The sequence below is a fragment of the Camelina sativa genome, chromosome 4, assembly GCF_030686135.1.
Source record: "Camelina sativa cultivar CO46 ecotype springtype chromosome 4, ASM3068613v1".
Taxonomy (NCBI): Eukaryota; Viridiplantae; Streptophyta; class Magnoliopsida; order Brassicales; family Brassicaceae; genus Camelina; species Camelina sativa.
In genome coordinates, this window is record NC_141883.1 from 8,673,591 (window position 1) to 8,701,367 (window position 27,777).

Below are 27,777 nucleotides of genomic sequence, written 5' to 3' on the forward strand. Positions count from 1 at the left end.
AGCCATATGACTTGCTTTGCTGCTTTTCTTGCTGCCATGAACTCTGCTTCACACAATGATAATGCGATGTTATGTAGCTTTTGGGAAGTCCATGAAATAAGTGATGAACCAAAGTAGAACATATGTCCTCATGTGCTTCTTCCATCATCAACATCAATATTGTGACTACTATCACTATACCCCACAACGTTTGCTTGACCCGTCTCTTTTAAAGAATAGTCCTAAGTTGATGGTTCCTCTCACATACCTTATAATATGTTTAAGTGCTTGTTCATGCGACTATATCGGGCTTTGCGTATACCGACTTAGAACGCCTACAACAAACGCCATGTCTTGTCTTGTATGAAGGAGATACCTTAAGCATCCTATGTGTACCGCCCCGACCGCCACCTCTCAGTGGGCCCCATGTCCAATTGCAGTCCATGGGTCCACTTTCCCTAATGGGTCTCATATCCTCTAACTAGGCCCATGAGCCAATCCATATCCGACGGCCGGTTTGCTACAACCGGAAGGCTTTAAAGACTTGTTACCGTCCCTACAAGTTACCACATGATCTTTTCCTGTGTTTTATCCTCACTCGCACAGTTTCGACAGTCACTTCCCGGAAGGTCACCCATCCTGAGAGTACTCCAGCTCAAGCACGCTTAACTCTGGAGTTCTCTCAGGATCCTTGACCGAAAAGATAAGTGCACTTTAATGACATAGGTGGCCAGATCAATTTTTGTATACCTCTTGGCAAGTCTCTGAAACCAGGGTGTCATAATATGGTTCTTCTGTACCGTGTGGCATCGATATTAGGTTCTTTCTCAGCCTTTGAGATCATTGTATCTGGCTCCATTGCCACAAGAGCCGAATTGCACGACTCCATCTTTGTATCTTCAAGTATTCCTTGAGCACACTACAAAAAAACAATCGATTTGCGATAAAAGAATTCATCGCAATTCCCTCGCAAATCAACAACTGCAAGAGATTTGCTAGATACTACGATTCCTCGCAAATCACGTCTTGCAAATTACAAACATCGCATATCCCTCGCAAATTTTGCGAAGAAATTTTTCCCTCGCAAACCACCTCGCAATTTGCGAGGATATCTCTCCTCGCACATCACTAGCAGTTTGCGTGAAACCTTTTGACTCGCAAATCTGAAACAATTTGCGAGTAACTGAATCCATCGCAAATACGTTGCAAGTTGCTTATTCTTGATTAAATTGAAATTAATCCAGAATTGAGAATTGAATTGGGAATTGAATTAAAATTGAAATTAAACTGAAATTTTAATTTCAATTTACAGTTGGGAATTAGAATTCCTATTAAAATCTACATTTTAAATAAAGTCTATAGCAAATTTGCGAGAGCTTATATCCGTCGCAGTTTTCCGTCGCAATGAGCGTATTTTCTTGTAGTGGCATAGCCTTCTTGTTTTATTTGAATTCCATCAGCTCCTTGAATTACATATATACCAAGATAGTAAGTTAATTTTCCAAGATCTGACATCTTAAATTTCTTTGACATATCCTTCTTGAATTGATCAATGAATTTTTGCGAAGTTCCCGTTACGAACAAGTCATCGACATGGATTGCCACAATTAAGAAACTCTCATTGTCTCTCTTGAGGTACATTGACGGTTCCTTGTTACACTTCTTCAAGCCCATCTCCTTTAAGAAATGATCGAGTTTCACATTCCAAGCCCTCGGGGCTTGACGTAGCCAATACAACGCTTTGTAGAGCTTATATACTCGATTATCTTCTCCCTTCTTAACAAAACCTTCAGGTTGGGTGAAAAAAACCTACTCATTTAAATCACCATTCAAGAATGCGGTCTTGACGTCTGAATGATGTATTTCCCAGCCTCTTGTTGTCGCAATAGCTATGAGTAACCTTATAGTTTCGATTCGAGACAGTAGTACAAAGACTTCAGCGAAATCTATCCCCTTTTGTTGCACATAGCCTTTTGCTACAAGTTTGGCTTTATACTTATTCACCGAACCATCAAAATGTCTCTTAACCTTGTAGATCCACTTTAGTCCTATAGGCTTCACCCCATTAGGTTTGTCAACAGGCTCCTAAGTTTTATTTTTTGCGATAGACTCCATTTCAGCCCTCATTGCTTCGACCCACTCTCGGAAAGTCATAGCTTCAAGAACACTCTCTGGTTCTCCGTCTATGGGGAGTAAGAGCTTTTTTACGCTCTAGTTCATATAGTAGAACATAATATTGAGGTACCTTGGCTTGTTGAAGACACGGCCATATCTTATCACTATTGGTTGATTTTCAGCTTCCTCAACATCATTCTCTTCTTCTATGTCTTCATCATGGTGGATAGACTCTTGATCTGAATCTTGATGATCATTGGTAGCTTGTTCGTTATCATTATCTTGATCATCATCATATCCAGCTATATCTTCTATACCACCTCTATAAGATAATTTAAACCTCCCCGGTTCATCTTCAGTTTGTCTTGTCGTCATTAACCAATCCCAAGCTTTCTTCTCATCGAACATCACGTCTCTGCATACAAACACTCCTTTAGTGATTGGATCATAAAGTTTGTAAGCCTTTGAACCCGGTTATGTTCCAAGATTGATCACCATTCTTGACCTATCATCCAACTTGTTTAGATGAGGTCTCGTGATCTTTGTGTATGCCACACATGCAAACACTCTCAAATGTTCGATATTTGGTTTCTTGGACGTAAAACATTCATACGGGTCTGAACTTGCCAAGTTTTTGTGGGAACTTAATTAATAAGATACGTTGAATGACGTACGACTTCTCTCCACTTTTAATAACATCGTCCACATTTAGCTTGAGTAATCGTCAATTAAGACAAACACATATCGATTGTTTGCTGGTGTAGATGGAGAAATTGGTCTAAAGCTTGAGCTGCATGGTAAGTTGCTTTGATCGGAAAAGAATGTCTAATTTGCTTTCCAACCAAGCAAGAGCTGCACACATTCTTCTCATGTAGTGCCTGCAGCATTCTGACGACCATTCCTTGCTTCACCATCTTGTTCATGACGCCAACACTAACATTCCCCAAACGTGCATGCCATGTTGATGTGGTGTCATCATCTTGTAAAAGTAGACACTTCGGGTAATAACCTTCCGTTGGAGTCTTGTAAAGTCGATTCATTGATCTTGTGACATGTACAAGTAATCTTCCGGCTGGATCTTTTAGCGTCAAACTGTCACCCTTCATGTTAAATTCACATCCATATTCGGTCGCTTGTCCAAGACTTATGATATTATACTTAAGATCGAAAATGTAGTAAATCTCCTCGAGTGATCTCTTTTCACCCGTTTTTCCTATAAAAGTTATAGAAGCCTTCCCAACAATGTTAACATTCGAACCATCACCAAACTTCACCTTCCTCATGATGGTCTCATCCAAGCTTGTGAAGAACTCTTTGTTGTCTGTCATATGATTACTTGCACCATTGTCTAAATACCAACTACTCTTATTGGTAGTATCATACTTCTTTCTTCATTCAAGAACACCACTTCATGAACATAAAGAGCATCGGCTTTGTGAGTCTCGTTTAAGTTCGTTTCTTGGTGTTGTATTGGTTTGTCTGGACACATTGATGCATAGTGACCTGGTTTATCACAGCGCCAACATATGATCTTGAACATATCCTTTTTCTGCTTTTGATTTTGGTGTTGATCATTAGCTTCTTCTCCACGGTTCTGGCCATTAAAACACCCTCGACTTCTACCTTTACTGGAACCGTCGGCATAGCTTCCTCTGCTTCTACCAAAAACACTGCATCCATAGCCTCATCGGTTGAAATCTTCAAAATTACTGCGTCCATAGCCTCATCGGTTAAAACCTTCTCTGTTATAACTTCCTCTAATTCTTCCTCGGAAACTGTCGTAATCTCCACGGTTGTTACTAGAATTCTAGAATTCGAAAACATAAGTTTTTCTTGATCTTCACTTTGGGTGTCTTCCCCTACACACTCTTCGTACGCCTTTAATATTAAGTTAGATAAGGAAAATTTTTACATGGCAAACGTATCATTCATAAATGTAAACTAGACTAAACCTCTACGTTGCCATATGCCCAATTTATGGCTGGTAATTGATTAAGCGACTTGCTCTGACCAAGAGTCCACTTTTTGCTCTGTCATGTCCACTTTATCTGTTCTTTTAATTTAAGTAGATTTTCCCATATTACAAAAAATATATTTAATACAATGTAATCTGATAACAGTAAATATTCATTTATGAAAAGAAATCGATTTGTTTCCTCTGTTGTAAAACTAGAGTTCTGCAAACTATTTATTTTTGATTAAATTTAAAATAATAATTCATTAAATTAAATAAAAGTGGACATAGTTAACTAGAATTAATATATGCTTATATTTTATATAGTGTATCTACTCACAATTAATAGCCATTAATGAAACGAACTCAATTTTGTTTTGTCTGTTAGAATAACTAGAATAATGAATTTAACAAATGGCCTCATGTTTTAATACTCCACTTTTTTCTGTCATTTAGCAAATTTCTTTTACTTTTCATACCATGTAATCTAATAAAAATAAATAGTAATTATGAAAATTAATTATTTTTTCTTTGTTTCCAAATTTGAGTAATGTATATGATATCTTGGTGATTAAACTGAGAAGAAATGGTTCACCAAATCAAATAAAGTTGGATTTTTAATTAAATATGGACTTTACTTCAAATACAGATATTTTAAATACATGATAATTTAATTATTATTTTGCTTAAATAATATAAGAAAAATTAAGACAAAACAATCTCAAAAGAGTTCATACCATATTTTTTAGTCCTAATAAAGAAATCCCTAAAGAAAAAGAAAAAAAGTTAAAGAGTCTTTTCGAAAAGTCAGTGATGCTTAAATAATTTTACCTATTAGTAAACCACCTCTATAAAAGGAGTACATCTCTAAGTGTTAAGAGAGGCAGAGAACCATATATTTGTAAACAAACAAAAGAAAGAAGAATCGATATGGAGATGATGAAGGTTGAAACAATCTCTAAAGAAATCATAAAGCCATCTTCCACAACTCCAAATGATCTCCGAACCCTCCAACTCTCTATTTATGATCACATCCTCCCTCCAGTTTACACAGCGGCCTTTCTCTTCTACACCAAAGATGAATTGATTTCTCCAGAACACAGTTCCAACAAACTCAAGACTTCTCTGTCCGAAACCTTGACCAAATTCTACCCTCTTGCCGGCAGAATCAACGGCGTCACCATCGATTGTAACGATGAAGGCGCTATTTTCGTCGACGCTCGTGTCAATAGCTGTCCTCTCTCTGATGTCCTGAGATGTCCGGATTTTAAAGCAATCCAACAGTTACTTCCTGTTGACGTCATCGATAACCCTTATGAGGCTGCAAGTACATGGCCTTTGCTGCTTGTGAAGGCGACTTATTTTTCATGTGGTGGCATGGCCATAGGAATTTGCATCAGCCACAAAATCGCGGATGCAGCCTCCATCTCGACTTTCATTCGGTCCTGGGCTGCTATGGCTCGTGGAGAAGGTGAATCAGTGGCTGGTCCCGAGTTTGCGGCAGCAAATTTTTACCCACCAGCAAATCCGTTCTTTAAGCTTCCGGTAGACGAACATGCCAACAAGATAAGCAGAATAACAAAGAGATTTGTATTCGGTGCATCCAAGTTGGAAGAACTTAGGACCAAAGCTGCTAGTGCAGACGTCGTAGCCCGACCTACTCGGGTGGAGAGCGTCACTGCGCTTCTCTGGAAAGCCTTCGTTGCAGCTGCATCGTCAAACACAAATACTTCTGTCACGAAGGTTTTGATTCTGCCCTCTAACTTGCGTCCTAAGATACCTTCCCTTCTGCCAGAAAGCCTAATAGGAAATGTCATGTTCTCTTCTGCGGTCTTGAGTGTTAGTGGAGAAGAGCAAGTTAAAATTGAAGAGGCCGTTAGAGACTTGCGAAAAAAGAAAGAGGATTTACGAGTTGTAATCCAAGACGAGGGTGGGTCGACGTCTTTGATGATGGGTTCTAAAATAGCAAATCTGATGCTCAGTAATTATTCGATGTTGAGCTATGAGACTCACCAACCCTACACCCTGAGTAGTTGGTGCAAATTACCTCTTTATCAGGCTAGTTTTGGATGGGGATCCCCGGTTTGGGTCGCCGGCAATGTGGCTCCAACATTAGAAAACGTAACTATGTTGATCGATTCTAAGGACGGAAAAGGAATTGAAGCGTTGGTAACATTACCTGAAGAGAACATGATGTGTTTCGAGCAGAACCCAGAACTCCTCGCCTTTGCTTCCGTGAATCCTAGTGTCATGGTCTAATAATAATTATGATATATATATTTTTAATATGTTATACAGTAATTATATAATAAAATTACTACTAATAAAATGGACATTTTAAGTCCTCTTAGAATGTCCACCTCAGCCAAATGAAAAACATTATCAAGAAGCCACGTAAGCAGTCTCAAATCTAATTCTCTATTCCTCTAATTTGTGTTGAATACTAAGCGACTAAAAAAACGACCTATTGGGCTTATACGACCAAACCAAAAGTAACAACGAAATATGTATATTGACCTTATACGTCCACTTAAGTTTAATGGGCTTATGGACACATTATTTACGATGACTGAGAGAAGAAGAAAGTGATTGTCAGAACTGTACTGAGGACAAAAGACAGGGAAAGATCATGTGGTGATTTGTAGGGACGGTAAACAAGTCCTTAAAGCCTCCGGGACATAGCAAACCGACCATCGGATATGGATGGGCTCATGGGCCTAGTGAGAGCATGTGAGGCCTATTAAGGAAGGTGTGCCCATTGACTGGGAGTGGACATGGGGCCACCAAGAGGTGGCGGTTGGGGCATTACAACTCTTGATCGATAAGATAAGTACACTTTGGTGACATATATGGTCAAATCAAAAAATTTAAATCTCTGCGCAAACCGGGGTGTCACAATAAATAATTTTAAATATATCAAAAAAAAATTTATATTGTTAAGATTGTTTGTCTAACCATCATAAAAATATATATTATAGCAGTTTAATCAATTATTATGAACTGATTATTTTTTTTAAATGTTAAACTCATTTATCAATAACATGAGCAATTATTTACAAGATTATCATAGACAAGAAGTTACAAAGTTAGGAACATAATTTAAATTATCGGAAAATTGCAAACTAATACATTTTCAAAATTGAATAGGATTTTTAATATATTTATTAATGATAATTAGATACATAGATAGTGATTACTATATCTGTAATAGAAGGGTTATGAAATAAATGACAAAGTGAGGTAGAGAGTAATGGTGTAACATTACAAAAGAGAATTTGTACAAACAAGCTTATGTACTCTTAATAAGCTAGGAATGTCAATTGGGCTTGCCCGGCCCGGCTCGGCCCAAAACTCGCAAACCACGCATATATTTGAGGTAGGCTCGGCCCATCCCAAAATATTTTCAAGCCTATATTTCAAAGCCCGGCCTGACCCTACCAGGGGTACAGGTGTTTTTTCGGGCTTTCTTACAAAAAAAAATCAAAATTATAAGTCTATACATATGTACACACATTGAGCTTTACAAATAAAAATATGATATTTCTATACTTATGTACACTTTATCAGTTGTACATGTAAAACTGTTTGTAATGTACTTGAGATAATCAAAAAAATGCATATCAAATAGCAGAGGAAAAAAAGTTAGATTTTTATCTAATTGAAAATTTTTAGATCAAAAATTTACATTGACTAGTATAAAAAAAAAAAGAATGAGTGTAATAAAGAAAAAAAACCCTAAAAATACTATGACATCAAAATGATAAATAATAGTGTTTTTCGATGATAAGTGAAAAAACGTGAAATCCTCTCTTTTAGAAACCCTAAAAAACCCCTCTCCCTTCTCTCTAGCCAAAAAACTCGCCGCCGCCTAGGTTAACCGTCTTCGGTGGCTTCTTCATCACCGTAGTCAGGTTTCTCTCTTTAGTTTGCCTTTGTTTCTTTTTTTATCAGCACATCCATCTCTTTTTTCTTCTAACGACATCAGAGCTAGATTTTCAGATCTAAAATTTTTAACTTTAGATTTTTTTAACCTTTGGTTCAGATTCTTGGCTCTAGTTTTCTCCATCAAATTTTGCTTCAGATTTTGCTGTTTCATGGCGGAAGCAGTCTCCAACTGCTCTTTCACTACCTCTGATGAAGAATCATCAACAGTGCAGATTGAGATCTCTTTCCTGTTTTCAAGAGTCATTCTTCCTGAACTGTCTTTAGGCTTTGGTTATGTCTCACCGCCTCTGGTAGCTTTGCTTTGAAGCAACATAAAGTGTCGCATGGCGCTTTAATTCAGTTCTAATTTGTGGTGAAGGAGAATCTTGCATTTTAACCCGTTTGTGTTGTTTTTTCTTGTCTTGGATTTGTTTTAATTTTCATAAGTTTTAATTTTTTTTTTTTGGATCTCTGAGTTCTGTTCCGGAAAGTAATAAATATATGTTGTATAATTTGTTTGTGCGGGTTATTTCTCCTTAGTTTACCTTAATTAGTCTTAGTTTCCGATAGTGTTCATGTACTCGCCAGCTTAAGTTTATGAAAAAATTGTTTTCCTTACCAGCTCTTTGTATTTTACTTTAAATATTATGAATGAAATATATAGCTATAGTTAGAAGAGAGGGTTCTTTCTAATCGTAAATAGCGAGTGTATTAGTTTATGTATAACTTTTTTACACATCTCTTTAAATTAAACAACACCACGAGAATGAAATCTTCTTTTAGAAGCAATTGTACACGTGGTCAATTATGATAGAGGGTAGAGACCACACGAGTTCGGATCACTTTCTCAATACTACGTACGAGTTAGCTGGTATGGAGTTTTCCACCATGACGCCTGTAACATCCTCAAATTCAATTGTGGGCTTTTTTGAAAATTGCAGCCCATCAGGGACAAATAACTTGCAAAACGACGAAGGGAGTGTTACTGGAGTAGTCGTAGTCATCGTTTAAACCGTTAAAGGTAAGGTAACCTAGATCTCCTTGACTCCTTGTGCAGGGAGTTACTGGCTTTGTCTGATTTGTCGCTTTGTGTTGTTCTATATTGTTGTGGCATGAGGACCTAACCACCGTGAGGTTGATCCGCTGTAGTCCGTAGACGGGTAGAGTAATTACCGCGAGAGGTAAACGACGAAGCGTTACGTCTCGTGTTGTTTTTGTTGTGTTGTTCGTTTATTGCTAACCAGTACTTAACCAACTAAACCAGGAGATTTAAGTCCAGAATCGAAAGCTTGATTATCGAACATTCGAACGTATATGGTGTCGTGCATGGTTACGTGTGTTAGACGACGGTCACGTTGGTTAATTTAATCTTGTGGTGAATCGATTAGTGTGTCTGGTTTAGGAATTGGTATTAAACCGGGAGCATGTGATGGTGGATTGACTTGTGGTGTTATGAATAGGGGTGTCAATCGGGCTCGCCCGGCCCAGCTCGGCTAGAAATCCGTAAAGTCCGCATATGTTTGAGCTTGGCCCGGCCCGGCCCGAAATATTTCCGAGCCTATATTTCAAAGCCTGAGCCTGACCTTAACAGGGCTATAGGGTTTTTCGGCCTTTTCGGGCTTATCTTACCGATCAAAAAATTAAACTTAGAAGCCTTAAAAAGTAGTGTTTGAAGGTGTACTATAAAACAAATCAATCAAAAATTTAATAACTCATCTATATTCACTACAACCAACTTAATTTAATAGAAAAAGTTTAAAGCTAAATAAAATTTCAATACTTTAACCAAACAAACCAATATATAATTCATATAAAACATCATAGATAAAAATTTTTAAAGTATTAAGTATGGTAATTAAGTAAATATGAAAACTAGGATTGGAGTTTAGAACTTTATTTACAATAAATTATTAATCAAATATTGCAATCAAACAAAAATATTAACAAAAAGGTACAAATTTTTTTATTTAAGGGTTTTTCGGGCTGGTCCGAGCCCGGTCGGGCTAAGCTCGAAAAACCCTATTGCCCAAACGGACTGAGCCGAAAAGTCCGATTTTTTTTGGACATATATATTTAAGCCCGAGCCCGATGTTTTTCAGGACCGGGCCGAGCCAGCCCGCGGGCGCTAGCCCTAATTGACATGCCTAGTTATGAATTATCAGATTGCTGGTCTGATGGTATTATTAAACTAAATCTAATTAATTTATTTGGAAAATATCTTTGTAATTAAATCGGATTTGGTTATTATACTAGTAAAGAAAAAAAGTATAGCCATGTTTTTGTCACACACAATCGTGACTAAATTTTTTTTTTGTCACGAAAAAGTTACCAAAGAAATTCGTAGCAACTTCGTGACAATTTAGCCACGAAATAATTACGTGACAACCGTTGTCACCGAATAGCCACATAAACATTTGTGGCTAAATAGATACAATAAACTTCGTGGCAAAACTGTGTCTATGCGAAACCAATAAGAATATTCCGCAATCTTCGTGGTTATTCTACCGAATTATCCATCATATCCTACTAAAACGCGGAAAAGTATATAACCACGAAATATAGCGTAGCTACATCGTGACTAACTGAGTGCCACAAATTATAATCGTGGCTCGCTCGTGGCTACTCCAACGAATTATCTATCCCATCACCATAAAAGTCCGATGGCTATGTAGGGACTAACTAATTCGTAGCTAAAGTGTGACTCAGAGGTTGCCACGAATTTAATTCGTGACACTTTCGTGGCTATCCCACCGAATAAGCCATCAAATCCAACTAGCCCGACAACGATTAAGTCGGTGCAGGAGTAATAGTAATAGTCTTCTTCTTCACAGCCAATTCCGCCGCAAGGAAAACGCCTCGTAACATGAAGAACATAGTAACTTCTCCTGTGGGCATCTCACGAGTTAAGTAGAAGAAGAGCGAGTCGTGAACCAAACCGAAGACGGTGAACGTCACCAAGATCCCAGAATACAGAGCCCAATCTGAGCTCATTCGCCGTTCAGAGACTTGCCGCATTGGTTTGTAAACGGCTGGTTTAAGAATAGTTGGCACAACAGTATTCCATCGACGACCCCAGAAGTCTTGTAGAGACGTAGCTAATTATGGTTTATTAGACTGTGGCTCCAAGTCACACCCAAGAGATATATAAACAAAAACTGAGTAATGTACGAATAATCTCAATCTCTAGGTACATATGTAAAAAAATAGAGTCGTAATAGCAGAACATGAGGCAGAGTTTGTTTGTAATCATACAAATTTAATAGCACACCAAAGATAGCAACTTTAACGGCAAAAGCCAATATGGGTAGATGAGTTTGAGGTTTAGGGTTTTGTTGGGTTTTGACTGGGAAGCAAGTAAAGCAGAGAAACCGAGAGAGACTTGCGGGAACTGGGACTAGTGGATCTTTATCAAAGGAGAAAAGAATGGGTTTGAAATTTGCGAGCCATGTGAGAAAAAAAGGCTGTGAAGAAAGAGAGATGCACAGTGGAGAAAAACAGAGGAAGAACAAGAAACAGAGCAAGGATGGGGGAAACAGAGAGGAACCGAGGAAGTCCTGATTTGATTCTAGGTGGCAAATAGTAACAATAAGATATGGAGATGATTGTAAAAACCAAGACTTTTATCAAGTTCTTGAGTTCTTCCTCCATCTCTCAGATCTTTTGTGGTTTGCTGTTGAACTTTGGGCAATAACTTAAGTTGTGACTTGGCTGATTTTCTTTAATGTCATTTTTTACTAGTAATCAAGACTTTTATCAAGCTCTTGACTTAAATATTTGAAGAATCGAGTACATAGAGTAGGTAGGAATTGAACTAAATATAAAGAAGTTTTATAAATATCAAGTAACGTTCTTGTTGCCTTGAGTTAAACGTTGTGATTTCTCAACCATACCAAAAAAATAACAAGAATTTGTCTCCATTGGCTGATGAGTATCCGTACATATACCATAAATGCTATAAATTCTCAACCATACATGATACATGTAGTAGTAATGCTACGTCAAATTGTGTGGTAGACTAGTAGTAATGGTGTCGAACTGTCAAATGTTGAAATTGCCGGCCGTCAACAATCATGTGTGTCAATATTTCTGTAATTGCATGAGGAAGAAGAGAGTGTCCTTACTCCTTAATGGAATTACAAGGTGCATGGTGAAACAAGCCAAGTAAATATTGATTCCAAGTTTGTAGAAATCGTCCACAAAGTTCGTCTCATCCATTTGTGTGGTTTGTAGTTGCTGATTGGTACAAACTCCAATTATTATGATAGTACCTGCACACAGTTCAATATTTCAAACTAATTGGATTGCTCATAGACATAACTCGTAAGATAAATATTTCAAAATATGGGAAAATTTAGGCAGAAAGTTAAACTAATTTTTAAGGTCACTATCCCATCACAACTTGGTTAAAAATATCCATATGACCAAACAAACTCACAAAGACAAAAACAAATTTATACTATTCTTTTTGGAAAGTCTTATTACAAGCCAACCAATAACTATGTTTGTTTTATGTTCTAATTTAATAAGGAGACAAATTTAAGTGTGATGAACCTTAAATTTTAGCTTGTAATGGGGGTTTATTGTATGCTTAAGTTTTAATTTTGATTAATGGGGTTTTGGAGTTTAGTGTAGATTTAGTATTTCGAAACTTGAACGGTACCTTGGTTACCTTTTGGTTATTTACCTATATTTTTTAAACCAATTTTATGTTTTCTATTTTAATTTAAAATTAAGTGTGCTTAAAATTATTAAAGTAAAAATTAATTCTTCCTAATAAAAAATAAGGACTCACAAAATGTCAACTGAAAATAATTATAAATAAGAAAAAGCACAGGAAGAGTTAGAAGTGGATTTTCATATTTTACCAGTGTCTTCTCCTAATGACGAATATATAACTGAAGAGAGTTAGACGATTCGTGTGATGACTCGGATTCAAATTCCGATTACGGTTCCGAATAAGTTTTTTATTTATGAATTATGTTTGATTATATTTTATAAATTCTCATGTTTTAATTATGTAATATCTCATTATAATATGTAATATCACATTGCAATATATCATTATATCTATATATATTATGTTTTGTTATATTTAATTTTCTAATCATAATAATGAATATTGCTAAATCATATAAATTAATTTTGATAAGCCATATAATAGCACTAATATTGATATATATTATGAGTTCTTTTCTTTATATATATAATATTTATCTAAAGAATGAATTTATTATGTTTATTATATATTATTTTATCAGGAAATTAGTGTTGCTAAATCATATAGAAATTAATATTACTAATCATACAATTGTTACCAAAATTCAATAAAATAAAATAATTTTCTTAAACCAATTTTTTTTAGATTGGGGGGACTAACCCAAATAATTTCCCACCATACCCACCAAATAATTTCCGACAATTCCACCAAAATTAATCTAATTTTGCGGTTAAATGAAAATTTGGCTAAATAGTAATTTTAAGGGTATTAGTAAAAGCTTTTCCCCTTCATCGTTCATATAACCACTTCGAGAAAAAAATCAGAAAAACCTAATGCCTCTTCTTATCGCCTCTTTTTATCTGATTATCCTCTGCTTTCCCGAATCTGAAAGTAGCTCCGCTCGATTTCTTCCTTGACGCACTGCGATGAGTCTCTCCGGCCACCGTCGGCCACGGTCCTCCGAGTCAGGTCCAGTAGGTATCCGTCTTCTTCTTCTTCTTCTTCTTATGCTTCTTCTTCTTCTTCTGCTCCCTAATTACTAGTTCTGTCTCTTTCTCTCTTTGTCTTCATGCTCTATTTCTATTTTTCTCTAAAGTTGTTTAGATCTTTTAATTTTGTTTCTGTTTAGGGTTTTCGATCTAGGATTTTATTTGTTCATATTATTCTTTAATGTTTTGATTTGAGCATGTTTTCAACTAAGATGATGTTTAGATATGTTTGATTTTGAATTTTAAACATAAGTGTTCGATTTTGTTTTTTTTTTTTAATTCCTGTTTGATCGTTTATCTCTTCCAACCATAGCTTTGTTCATATTGTTCTTGTTTGCTGAGGAAGCGTTCGATATGTGTGATTTTTTTATTCTTGTTTACTGCTCTAATTATGGTGTTTAGATATTGTTCTTTTGCTGGTTTATCTCTTCAAGACACTTAGCTTTTGCTTTAAGTGTTGTCATTTGTTTGTTATGTGTTGCTATTTGCTAGTCTTAAGAACATGTTTTTGATGGTTAGGATTTGTATATGTGGATTCGAAACTTGGCTTTGTTCTATGTTTAAACTTAACTCTCAACTTTGTGGATTTGTTTACTTGACTTGTTATTAACATAACCTAATTTTTGTTTTTGTTTATCTTCTAACTGCAGAGCTGCAACGTAGATGGATTGGATGCCACCATGTGCCATACCGCCAGGAGCCACACGTTCTACAAGCGCAGCATCTTCACACGCCAACAACTACATCCAGCAAACTCTCGATGCATTGCTGAGTGCTCCTGTAGGAGAATCCCAGCCACACCTCCACCCGAGGAAACTCAATGGAGCTTTATGGTTAGTTTGGAGACAAACTTCAAGACGCTCAACACCAATGTTGCAGATTTGAATACTAACATGGGAACAGTTATGAAAGAGCTGGTTGAATCACGACAAGCACTTAACCCTCTGCTGCTGCTCATGCTCCAGCTTCTACAATAGCTGCTCCTGCTCATGCTCCAGCTTCTACAATAGCTGCTCCTGCTCCAGCTTCTACAATACCAGCTCCTGCTCCAGCTTCACACCAAGGCAACTTAGATGCTTGGTGTGCATCATTAGGTATTTAAGTTTCGGTCAATGATGGTTAAGCTTTTTTGTTGAACTTTCTAACGGATAGACTTTTATTTAGCAAGTCTTTTGGTAAAATGTAAGATAAGACTACTTAATGTTATTTAGTAAGTCTTTTTTATCAAACTAATTATAGTAATGTAAATATCGTTATTTGAATTTCATGTTTTGTGATTTTGGCATTTCGTTACAGGTTTTTTGTTTTTAGTAATTAATATTATTATTTTTTTTTTTGGGCAAATAATCAGTCACTAAACAAATTATTTTTATAGATTTGTTACAATAATGCCACCAACCAAAATCATGGCTTAATAGTAGAGCTACTAAATTGTTACTCCTTAAATTCGTGGCTATATTATCACGAATTAGATGGTGATAAAAGGGTGGCTAATATAGTCACTAAGGACTTTGACCAGTTCGTAGCTATAGTATGCCACAAATTAAAAGTGATAGTTTCATAGCTATAGGTAGCCACGAATAACCGTGATCATTACGTAGTTAAATTTAGCCACAAAATAATGGTGATCTTTACGTAGCTAAATTTAGCCACAAATGATTAGTGACAAATTCCTGACTCCGAAGCCACGAAAAAGCAACGCCAACAATTTAGTTACGAAGCTATATCTACGATTTTTTTTTGGTGACTATTCGTGATTTTTTAGCCTTATAGCCACGAATATTTAGGCTCAGCCACAAATATATTGGTGACTATACATGTATTTTTTACTAGTTTAGATTAAATCATAGATTATTATTGGAATATAATCTTTGATCGATTAATCTAAACCGATTAAGATCGTTGGCTTAGATTTCCATTGTTGCAAGTGCTAAACCAAGGATGCTATTCGTGTGGCCAAGATGATGACTAGTTGGTGTCTTCTACATATTCAGATGTGTTTGGATAGTTGCTTTGTCTAGGGTTAAACTGAGTATACCTACGAGTTGCATATATTGTGAATAACCGTATTTGTTTGTTGAGTGTATTAATATTTACAAGTATATAAATATATTTTTTTTATAAAGTATAAGAAAGAGAATTAGTATCTTTGAGTTAGATATTGAACTAAAATGGATATTTTGTGCGTGTTGATTGAAGATGGTGTGATTGCGTAAATGCATGTTTTGTTGTGGTAAAATAAGTTCTTGTGTGGGAGGAGATAGGTGCCAAGGGCATGTAGATGCAGTGAGCCGCAGAGAGTCATGCAAGGAGAGATCCTTGTAGTTGTGTGATGGTCTACGGGCGCGAAATGCGGGTAGATCATGATTGGCTAACGAGCCAACGAGTGTGAAGTGTGTGGAAGAAGTGCAAGTGGCACGAAGGATCCGGATGCAAGAGTAAACTGTGTAGGAAGAAGTGCGAAAGCATGATGAATCCGGTAATACATGGAGTTGGCGTGTCTTGACACGTGGTATCATGGGATGCAGTTCTATTTGTGTGATGTGTGCTTATGTTTGTGTGTCACAAGAATTAAGACACAGTGATTGTTGCTGGTCTTAGATTTAGACTTTGTGATTATCGAAACGTATTTGGGTGTAGAGACTTTGTAATGCATGGGGTTGGTGTGTCTTGACATGTGGTATCAATGGGTGCTCACTCCTCTTTCTTTTAGAGGTTGGTTAAGTCAAGAGTTCATTTTTCATGGTTAGTTGGTGGTTTTGCTATTAAAGAGTGATTTGGACCGGACCAAGAAGTCAATCCGTTGACCAGCTCCGGATACTGAGTTCAGGTATTACAACGCCTTTCAATTTTCTCGCCAAACAAAACATATACTCACTCTATTTCATATTAAGTGTTGTTTATGATTTTGTCACACATTCAGAAAATTATTAAATTTTCTATTTTATCTCTTATTAATATATTATACAATTTTTTTCTGTTGGTCAATAAATAAAAGTAATAAAGATAAAATTGGAAAATTAACCAAACATCTACACTAAAAATACAAAATAACATTTATTTTGAAACAAAATCTTAAATCTAAAATGACTTTTAATATGAAACAAAAGGAGTAGTTTTTTGGAAGGTCAAATGGAGTATTGAGGCAAGTTTCTCGATACGGTTGGAAGTGATCTGAATTAGTGTTAACAAATCTGACGGATATGACTGTTCCTGCGAAACCCCCAACGACTACTTATCGCAACTAAGTTTAAAATATGAAAGATCAGTTTTTCTTTATTGAAACATAGAAGTAAAATAGAAAATAAAAATCAACCAAAAATGATAGAAATAAGCATTTTTGTTCATGTTCTTAAAAATATAAATTTCAAATTTTTCGTAATCAGTTTATGTTCATTGCTGCTCTCATTCAATAGACGGCTAATAAAAGCTAGATTCTAATTTGTTACCCACCCAAATAACATGAAGAGTATTCGGCTAACCTGAGCAAGTCCTCTACTATCTTCTATCTCCAATGCTAATCACTAAGCTATAACATAAAAACCTAGCAATACTAGGAAAAGAGACGAGTCATTTAATTTGCCTCTAAGATGATATTACTTAAATATTTAGTTCGATAGAATTATGTTCTTAAAAACTACTAAACTGTTGCAAAATTGATCACGGGAAAAAAAAGAAAAGAAAAATTTCTAATACACAACCTAATAACCAGGCAATAAACTATTTTTGAGAAAAAAGGTGAAAAATACCACAACCCAAGAAGTGAGCTTCCTAGTTAGATCTACCGGCGACTTACTCATTGTCTATATAAGCTATTGCATCTTCAATCAAAATCCAGTTCTCTTTTTGATGACTCAGAGCTTATCTTTCGCCGCCCTCAAGCTCTTCTTGATCTTCAAGCTGTCCTTCTTCCTTGTTGTTAGCTTCAGAATTTACAGTCTCATTGTTACTATTACTGTTCCCTCCACTTTCCTTGTGACCAAAGAACAATCCTGAAGAAGATGAGTCCTCTTCATCAAGATCCTCTTCTTTCTCTGCATTCTTATTATCCTTTGATCTTTGCCTTACAACGCCATCCATCCATTGCGGACAGCGGTGTGTAACCCCAAGATCTGCTTCAATCAGTGAGGCGTTTGAAACAGGATGGGTCCGTGTAATGCAAGAACATTCAGGTACAGGATGCGAAAGAAAACTAAAGGCTTTTGATCTCTTGGAAGATTCGAGTAGACCCTCGAGTATGCTTCTCTTGAGAAGCTTCCTAACTGATGTTATCCAAGTGTGATTTGCCTCGTACATATGGTCTCGGATCTCTACCAATAGCATTGCAATTTGTTTCCTACAAGTATGAGAAATATCAAGATTACTATTCTCCTATAAACAAAGATGATACATTCATTACAGTATTACCTGTCTGGTCTAAAAGTCTTAGAAGAAGCAGACTGATAAAGCCGGTGACCCAACACTAAACTAGCAAAACTCGGATGTCCTTTCCCATCACGATCAAATCCCGAGATAAATACATCTGCTTCCACGCTAACAACATAATCAACCGCTTCCCACAACAACTTGTGAGCATTAGTTCTCAACTCAATAACCGTGCTTTCGGGCTCATTGTCACTCTCTGCTACCCAACCCCACCAACCTTCAATGTTGTAGTACTTTGGTCTTGCAGGTGGAGGTGGAAGCGGTTGAGGCCTCTGTCTTGTGCTCTTCAGTGCATCATGTTTCGTTTCTTCCTCGACCGAAGGTGGTGCCATTGTCTTACTATCTTTATGTTTCGCCTCACGACCATACATCTTAGCAAGCTCCCAGCTAGTACTAAGAGAAGTTCGGTCAACGACATTCTCAAACATGCCATGTAATGGAATTAGTGTTCTCTGCCCACCAAAAACCTCTCCCCCAGCGACATATATGATTGTGTCCCATGAGTATCCATAAGCTCGTAGAAGAATACCAACCTGAGACAGAATCCAAAGCATTTAACTTCGAGTTAAAATCTGTATATATTTATACTCTTTGCTTACCTCTTCTGGCATCAGAGGGCATAAGCCCGCTAGGCGTTGCTCAGCTGAGTCTATAGAGAGCTTCCCTTTGACAATCCCACGTTTTATCATCCAAGCTCGTTTATGTTGAATCAGCTCGGTATGAACATCCTTTGAGTAGCTCCAAAATGCAATAAACACATTAATCATAATACACTATGAAACAGCTTCTTTCCCTAACTTGACAATACTATAAACTTTAAAATACCTGGAACAGTTCAGCGCAGCCATGATAGGCCAAAGCTTCTCTTGTCATCCCTGGATCATAGGCTATAAAAGGTCGTCCCAAAGGTTTCAGCCTGTGGACATTACACGTAAAAATAGTCACAATAGCGTTAAAGGAAAAGAAAAAAACATTCAACAAACAATGCACATTGGTCCTGAAGAGACTAACCTTTGCAATACTTTAGTGGAAAGTTCTTGAACTTCTTTTCGAAACTGTAACGCGTGGAACGCAACCCTACACCGTAACCTCTGATATTCTTCAAGATCACTTGGAAGTATAGCCTACATGAAGAGAAAGAGTAAGAATATAGTCAATGATCAATACTTTAGAGAAATGATTGTTAGCAAATAGGGGGAAATTTTTCACTACTTGTAAGCATCCACCGTGAGGGACAACTAGTTCAACGACCGAGTGCTTAATGAGAACAGGTAGAACATGGTGTAAGTAGTAATAAGGCGAAGATCCGTAAGAGACTTTAAATGAAGGGATTTGTTTCTTTCTTCTAGCCCATTTGAGATTCTTGGGAAGAGTTTTCACAACTCTAACATCTTTTGCAAGTGAAGCCATGAAGTGCTCTTCATTATACAAATACGCAAAGCTCTTGAATTGGGAACTGCTCGTAAAGCAACAACGAATAGATGAAATAAGAGCAAAGAACCAAATCAAAAGCACCAAAGTAAAAGTTTTAAAACCAATTAAGTCTCTGCACCTAATTCCTTTACTGCTAGTTGTTGATTGAATCTCAGGAATCACCAGAGTAGCGTTAAGAAGCCGAGAAACGGCTACAACATCAGGAATCTAAGAAAAATGACCAAAAGTAAAAATGCCATGAGAAGTGTCTGTCACACACACTTGATTGAAAATGTCAATATAATCCTGACTTTTTCTTTCTTACCGAGTTTCTAATCTCATGGAAACCACCTTGTATTCTAACAAAAACAAAACCATTTGTCCTTGCCGGAGGATCTGTTACCATTTGTCCCCACCAAATCACAAACCAAATACAAAAAAAAAAGAAATAAACATAAGTAATACAGAACACCAATCTTATTGAACTAATCAAAAACACAACAAGGTCAGCTATAATTCCAACTTAAGATATTGTTCCAGATCCGATAATGTAGGGAAAAAGACATGAATTGAATTGTAAATAAGAAAATAACCTGAATGAAAATCTCTGGGAGTAGCATCAGGAAGTAATGTATCTACATGCCTTGTTGGTCCCCAAAGTCTTCTATACAAAGGCGTCTGCAACATACATACATAAGTTGTAAGATCATCAAAAGCTAACAGTACTAAAAAAAACCAATTTGATAAATAATTAAACTAAGAAAGGAAGAGAGTCATGATTGCAAAACTACAACTTAAAAAGCATTAAATCTTTTTTGTTTAAGGAAAGAAGAAACGATTCTATAGATACCCAGAAGAAAAGAACAATGGCCCACTTGAGCAAATTAAAATAAAAATTTCTTTATGATTCAACAATGGAGATCCACTAAACATAAAGGTGAGATTTTTTACATGTCGAGCGAATCTGGGATTGTCAAAGACAGGCCTCCAAGAGAAGATAGTAACAGGGATAGAGTAATCGGAGACTGAGTCATCTGTGAATCCAGCGAGAAGAAAATGGACAAGAAGAGAGAAAACAGACAAGACAAGACCAAGAAGACCAATCCATTTCATGCGCGACTTCAAGAACACTTTGCCTTCTCCCTTCATCCCTCCAGATGTAAAGTAAAGTGAAGTGAAGTGAATCGAGTTCTCACTTAGTTCTTTTTACTAACGGAGGACATCACAGAGACTAATGTGTGTATAGAAAAGAAAAGTTTAAATCGGAAGAGAGAGTGGAAGAGACACGTGTGAGAACATGTCTGGAGAAGTAGATCGGTGTTGATCGGACAATGGGTTGTTTGGTCTCTCTCTCTCTGCTCTCATTGAATTTACTTTTTTTTTTTCGCTTCGGTGTTTATCCTAGGCGCCTCGATCGCGCGTGATTCTCACTTTTTACAGCTCTTGGACTCGGACGATAATTTTTTTTCTTTAAAACCAGATTTTTTTTTTTTTAAAGGGCATTCAAATTAAAGCATGAAATCAAATATTTTACAGAGCTAAATAGCCCAACAAGCATAAATTTAACTAGACATTAGCAATTACGAAATCCATTAAGTTAGAAGGGAACCAAAGTTGGACTACAGTTAGGATTGAACCAATTTGTCGGTTGGGATATTAATCCAAATCAAACCGCCTTGTGCTGCCATCAATGATTGGAGCCAAACACCATCGGGGAAAATCGCACAGAGTAGATCGTCAAAAAAAATAGGGTTGCTCCTACTCAATCATCTCATCCCTCGGATCCAGCAAACCAAAGGAGTAGTAAATTTGTTGAGAGCGTCGAATTGGAGTTGCGTAAACTTAAAGCTTTGTCCCTCACCAACAAATCAATCTGACGAAGAAGGTGATCTGGTTGTTTAAAACAGTTTCGATGTAGCCGGTGGTTTCTCTCAGTCCAGAGAGAGTAGATCGTGGCCTGCCAAGCAATGAGGAGGAGTTTCTTTGCTTCACAGGAACCCCTAAAGTGGATGAGGTTGTGTATCTTTTCAGACCAAGAGGACTGCAAAGAGAAGGAGCAACGCCGAGATATCTGGCTCCAGACCGACCAGCTGAACGGACAAGCAAAGAAGAGGTGATCGCGACTCTCCTCTGCAGTTGCACACAATAAACACAATGGATCAACTTGCAATCCCCAGTGGAGTAGTCTATCACGCGTTGGGCACCTATTCAACACAAAAAGCCAGATAAGGAAATTGTGTTTGGGGATTCCTCCTGAGAACCATACTATCTTATGCCATGGAACCTTAGGTAAAGTTTCGCTTAAAGCCAAAATTTTTTTCCCAATAGTGTGACTATCTTTAAGTTGGTCATTAATCCACCAGATGTATGAGTCTCAGCTCCTCCGAAAGCTGAAGAGCAGTTAGCTCAATTTGATAATTCACCCTCGTCTCCATAGATCGGAAATTACAGTTCCTCGAGGAAATCCTAAAGGTCCCTCACCTTGTATGTAGGTCGACATTCTCCCCAGCTTACTCCAATGATCGCTCCAAAACCGACAGTTTCTACCATTCCCCACCTTCATCTTAATCCAAGGGTAAGCTTCATCCCTAATTTTTAACAGCTTGTTTGCTATCAAAGAGTGTTGATTGTTTGACTTTCTTGTCCAGAACTGTTGAGATTTCCAGAGAGGACAGTTCATGTAAACCATGCGACCCAGCCGGATCGAAAGAAGAGCAGCCAAATAAGCTTGATCATACAAGCCTTATTCCACTTTTGCAGGTCACATACACCTAATCCTCCTTCTTTTTTTGCTGTGACTATAGTACTCCAAGCTACTCGCGCTGAGTGATGTCCCTCAGTTGTTCCCTTCCAGTAGAAAGCTCCACAAAGAGAATTTAGAATCTCAATGCATTTCTTTGGCAACACATGAGCAGAGCACCAAAAGTTAGAAATTCCTGCAACGACCGTGTATAGTAGCTGGAGTCTACCTGCAAATGAGAGAGTCTTTGTTGACCAAGCATTTAGTTTGCCTTTTACTGACTGAATCAAAGGGGCACAATCCAGAAGAGAAAGATTCTTTGTGCATAGCGGCCCCCCTAGGTACCTAATTGGCAACTGACCATGACTTATTCCTGTACCAACTCTGATTTGATCGATTTCTAATTGTGAGAGGCCTGACGTAAAGAAGCTTGTTTTAGGGAGACTGATCGCCAATCCTGAAGCTTCTTCAAACTCCTTCAAAACAAGGAGAACATTTTGCACAGAGGACACAGATCCATCAACAAAAATCAAAAGGTCATCAGCAAAACACAAGTGCGTAAGCTTTAGATTCTTGCATTTATGGTGATAATTTATTTTTCCTTCCTCTGCAGCTTTATCCAACATGACTGAGAGACAATTCATAACCAGAACAAAGAGATAAGGTGAAAGCGGGTCACCCTGCCGCAGACATCTACAACCCGTAAAGTAACCATGTACACTTCCATTAAAGCCCACTGAGAAAGAAGGAGTACAGATGCATGCTTTAAGCCACCGCAGGTAGAGTTCAGGGACTTCTATTCCTCTTAGACAACTAAAAATAAATTCCCATCTAACTGTGTCAAAAGCTTTAGCAATATTTACCTTGATAGTTATACACTTAGGACCTGTCGCTTTATGATAACCATTAACCAACTCTACAGCGAGAAGAGTATTTTCTACTAACAGCCGTCCTTTTATAAATGCAGTTTGATTTTTTTGCACTAAGTTGGGAAGAGCAGGCTTGATTCTAGAGACAAGCAGCTTAGATATTACTTTATATAGGGTATTTGAGCAAGAAATAGGTCTTAAGTCAGAGACCAGGAAAGCACTAGAGGATTTAGGGACCAGGGCAAGTATAGTTGCATTAACCGCTGAAGGAAGAAAAGCAGTTTGGAAGAATGCCAAGATACTGAAGGTGATTTCTGAACCCACTATTCCCCAAGCTGCCTTGTAGAAAGCTGAAGTAAAGCCATCAGCTCCAGGAGCTTTATTTGCTTTCAGTTTGAACAACACATTCTTGATTTCTTCCACTGTAGGGATTTTGACCATTGTTTGTTTCAGCTCTGTAGGACACCGATAGCTTATGAGGTTCTGAATCCAAGAAGTGGATATGGGAAGGGGTTGCATAAAGGCAGGGCCAAGAAGAGACTGAAAATGGTTGACAGCCATTCTACTCATCTCCAGTGGATCTACGATCAAAGTGCCAAACAAAGAGGTGAATGACCTGATAGCATTAAAGGCGTTTCTAATCTGGGTCATTCTATGGAAATAAGTCGTGTTCAAGTCTCCTTCATGCAACCAGTTAATGCGAGACCTCTGTCTAGAATAAGCTTCTTCAACTTTGCGGAAAAATTCCCATTTAGTACGCAACTCTCTTTCTTTTTGGAACAAGTCATTTGATGGAGAGTCCATGGCTTGAACCTGCACAGATTGAAGCAAAAGGTTAGTCTCTCTTACTCTGTTTTGAATGTCTGAAAAGTTCTTTTTCGAAAGAGTTTTTAACTCTTGTTTTAGTGTTTTCTGTTTTGCACTCAGAACTGACAAACTTGGTTCCAGAGGATGTAAATTTCCAGCCAAGATCCATGAAGTTTCAACCGTAGAATGAAAGAGGGGGTGAGTGGTAAGGAAGTTAAAGAACTTAAAAGGTTTAGTGCCAGCAGAAGGCAGAGGAGCGGCTAGGTTCACAAGACAAGGGGAATGGTCAGAATTTTCTGGAGCTAAAAAAGAAGCAACAATGTTGGGAAAGGAGGTAAGCCGATGATTGTTTACAAGCAGTCTGTCCAATTTCTTTGCAATAGGGTTTAATGGGTTTTGATTTGACCATGTGAAACGAGGACCTTGGTAGCATAAATCGAATAACTCCAGTTGCAAGAGACAATCACGCAATTCAAGCATAGGGGAGGTTAGATGGTCGACATTGGGATTGGAGTGCTCTGCCGGATGAATGATTTGGTTAAAATCACCACCTAACAGCCAAGGGAGGGAGTCCAACTGAAAGCGTTGTTGAAGACATAGGAGATGACACCAAAGGTCAATACGTTCTTCACTTAAGTTAGGTGCATAGATTGCTGTAAAGTAGAATCTATGGCTTCCTTGAATAGTAACTTCAGTTGTAAGCATATGCTCTGACTGATGCAGAACTATGATTGTAGCATGTGACTTCCAAATGATTAATATCCTTCCATCTTCAGCAGAAATGTGATTAGAGACGAAGTGCCAACTAGGACAGGTAAGGCTCATAACTCTGTTCAAATTTGGTTCCTTTATATGGGTTTCAATAATAGCACCAAAAAGAGGCTGATGTATAGCAAGCCAAGAAGCAAAAGACTGATGCTTATCCGGATTATTTAGACCACGAATGTTCCAAAAAAATGGTTGTATGTACATTAAGAAAGAAATAAGGGGTTAAGACTGAAGGGGATCCTCTCCCTCAGATGGGAGATTCACCACAGTAGAGAGAGGAGAGGTAGGATTCATTTGTTTGATCACCTTTTCAGGTGGAGATAGTGATCCAATAGGTAGTTCAGAAGGTTGTTCAGGAAGAGCAATAAGGATAGATGAAGGGCAATTTGAAGGAGGTAAGGTAGGCGAATGGGGAAGGGTTTGTGTTGGGAGGGACAAAGAAGCTAAAACATCAAAAGGATTGTTATGAGCGAAAGAATGGGGCGGCTGGGGGGGGGGGGGGGAAGAGCAATCCATTGGGGACGAGGTATGGGTTGGAGAAGAAATGTGTTTAGAGGCTTTTTCTGGGGAGATACCTTGGTTAATGAGATTTTTGTCAATTTTCAGGGTAGGTGATATGTCTATATTTTGTCTCTCCTTAGCATATATTTATTATGCATTTAGTTAAGATAACTCATTGTTTTGCATCATTTTCTATTCTTTTCTATACACTTTGCATGTCTAGGTAGCTCTTGCATCATCTTTGCATACATTGTGCATTTCAGAGTATTTCAGGTATCTAGGAGACATTGGAAGCGCATCCATTCGAGCCAACCTTCCAGACGCCGCTCGAGCCACACCTTCCAGACGCATCACTCGAGCCATTCTCAAGTCACCAGACGGGAACGCATCACTCGAGCCATTCTCAAGTCACCAGTTGGGAACGCATCACTCGAGTCATTCTCAAGTCATCAGTCGGGAACGCATCACTCGAGCCAATCTCACAACACTCCGGGAACCCTCTCTCGAGCCAATCTCACAACACTCCCAGAACCCTCTCTCGAGCCAATCTCACAACACTCCGGGAATACTCTCTCGAGCCAATCTCACAACACTCCCAGAACCCTCTCTTGAGCAAATCTCACAACACTCCTGGAACCCTCTCTTGAGCCAATCTCACAACACTGCCAGAACCCTCTCTCGAGCTAATCTCACAACACTCCCGGAACCGTCTCTCGAGCCACCCCCTTCGAGCCGTTCCACTCGAGTGGGATTAAGCTTTTGACGTCTTCATCAAAGTTGCAGGGAATTGAGTCATATTTCCAACGCCGTTTATTTCAAGCCAATCGGAGGTGTGGTTCAAGAGGTACCATCGTTTTAGTGGATGCGTATACACCCAGCTCGAGCCATTTTCACCGACCACGCTCGAGCCACTTTCACCGACCACGCTCGAGCCACTTTCACCAACCACGCTCGAGCCACTCCTACTCACACCACTCAAGCCACTTTCATATACCAATCGAGCCACTGGACGCACACTGACTCGATCACACATGTCAGGAAGACGCTCCTTACCTTGTCGTTTTAAGTTTTAGAGCTTTCCATGTTGGACTACTATATATATTTTTTGTTAAGTCTTTGCCGAGATCTTATCTTTTAGCTCGTTTTAGTTCTTTTCGTTAAAGTTTGACCTAGCCACCAAAACACGCTCTGAGACTTGTAATCCGACATCTCCGAGTTTATTCAGTTTTTGCACTTGATTTCTTCGAAAAAGTTGTTATTCCTATTTTTATCTATCTTACTATGCTTGATTCAATGTTTTCTGTGTTTGCTTTCTTGATGATGATTTTCGGATCTGAGTAGTGTGATAGTTCTTGAGGATGGGATAGATTAGGTGGAGGATATTAGTATGTAGGGTGTTTAAGCTTGATTCGTATGAAACCCTTATGGACTAGAGTTAGAAATACTAGTTTCTCTCTGATCAATTGGAACTAGGTCTTAGACACTTCCACACCTAAAAGGTGTTCGATAAAATGTCTGACCAACTAGTGCCAGAGACTTACGTTCCTATCCTAAGAGATTAGTTGTCTAGGATGTTTGTTGACGTGAATGAACTAGTTCGTCATGCCTGCTTAACCATGTTTCTCTAGCGAGAGCTAGGTTTGGAAGTGTTTGAGTATGAGTAGCTTCAGCCAAGAGATTGGATTAGCTAAGTCGTGATGTTCATTGTCTAGGGATAGTTTGCTTGTGGCATGTTAATCACTCTGTAGACTAGGAGACTCCACCGACATCAATTACACCCATCCTTAGGACTTCTTTCTTCCTGGTTTTTATTGCATTCTTGAGACTGTTTCTTATCTTGCGGTTTTGTTCGTGCTTAGACTCGTTTTCGTTTTTACTCTTGTTTACTTCTTGTCATACATTTTCGTCTCTAGTATTGTGACTCATTTCCGTTTTGCATTTTCATCATTCTAGGATTGTTAGACAAACACTCTTTTTATATTGGCTTGACTTGTGATTTCTTGATTGCATCTTGATTGCTAGCAACATCCCATTTGGATTGACACCTTAAGTACTACAAAACATAAGGTTAATTGAACCTGCTAGGAGACACAAAAAATCCTAGTATCAATTTGGCGCCGTTGCCATTTGGGATTCGTTTTGCTACATTTAAGATTTCAAGTTTTGCAAGATTAAGTTCTGTTACACTTGTTATTCTGAGTGCTGACTTGTTTTGGTTGTCTGCTTGTTTGTTTTGCATCTTAGGAACCTATTGATTGCAACCTTGCATGCACACCAGATCAAGAGGACATAAGAATATCCTTCCTACTATCGACGACATCAATCGGTTACAAAGACCCCAACAAGCTCGTCCTCTTACTGATCATCCCGCACCAGTCACCATGGAACAACCTAACAGACCTAATCCGATACCGCGACACATTGGTGTTGGAGACGCGCCGAACACTCATACTCAGTGTGCTGGAATCGTCCCTCCGGCTGTGCAGAATAACAATTTCGAAATCAAAAGTGGTCTGATCTCCATGATCCAAGGGAACAAGTTTCACGGATTGCCAATGGAGGATCCACTCGATCAC

General features: G+C 38.0%; 1 protein-coding gene, 1 long non-coding RNA gene and 2 pseudogenes across 3 annotated transcripts; 2 read left to right on the plus strand and 2 right to left on the minus strand.

The window, feature by feature from the left end:
* The first annotated feature begins 4,868 nt into the window (after positions 1-4,868).
* On the plus strand, positions 4,869-6,394 carry LOC104783720 (BAHD acyltransferase At5g47980 pseudogene; annotated as a pseudogene). Its single transcript, XR_015596664.1, has one exon. The product of XR_015596664.1 is annotated as a BAHD acyltransferase At5g47980 pseudogene (transcript).
* Positions 6,395-10,191: 3,797 nt separating this feature from the next.
* LOC147945613 (putative long-chain-alcohol O-fatty-acyltransferase 5 pseudogene) lies at positions 10,192-11,738 on the minus strand (annotated as a pseudogene).
* Positions 11,739-13,450: 1,712 nt separating this feature from the next.
* On the plus strand, positions 13,451-14,963 carry LOC104780202 (uncharacterized). Its single transcript, XR_766665.2, has 2 exons — positions 13,451-13,667; positions 14,329-14,963. It is a non-coding gene; the product is annotated as an uncharacterized LOC104780202 (long non-coding RNA).
* A 2,293-nt stretch (positions 14,964-17,256) lies between these two features.
* Positions 17,257-20,961, minus strand: LOC104780203 (O-fucosyltransferase 27). Its single transcript, XM_010504700.3, has 10 exons — positions 20,468-20,961; positions 20,110-20,194; positions 19,842-19,912; positions 19,656-19,744; positions 19,316-19,559; positions 19,115-19,227; positions 18,929-19,019; positions 18,703-18,831; positions 18,086-18,636; positions 17,257-18,014 (listed from the first exon to the last, which is right to left on the minus strand). Exons 1-10 carry the CDS (start codon positions 20,663-20,665, stop codon positions 17,540-17,542), a joined length of 2,046 nt encoding a protein of 681 aa, XP_010503002.1. The 5' UTR covers positions 20,666-20,961; the 3' UTR covers positions 17,257-17,539.
* Between the last annotated feature and the right edge of the window lie 6,816 nt (positions 20,962-27,777).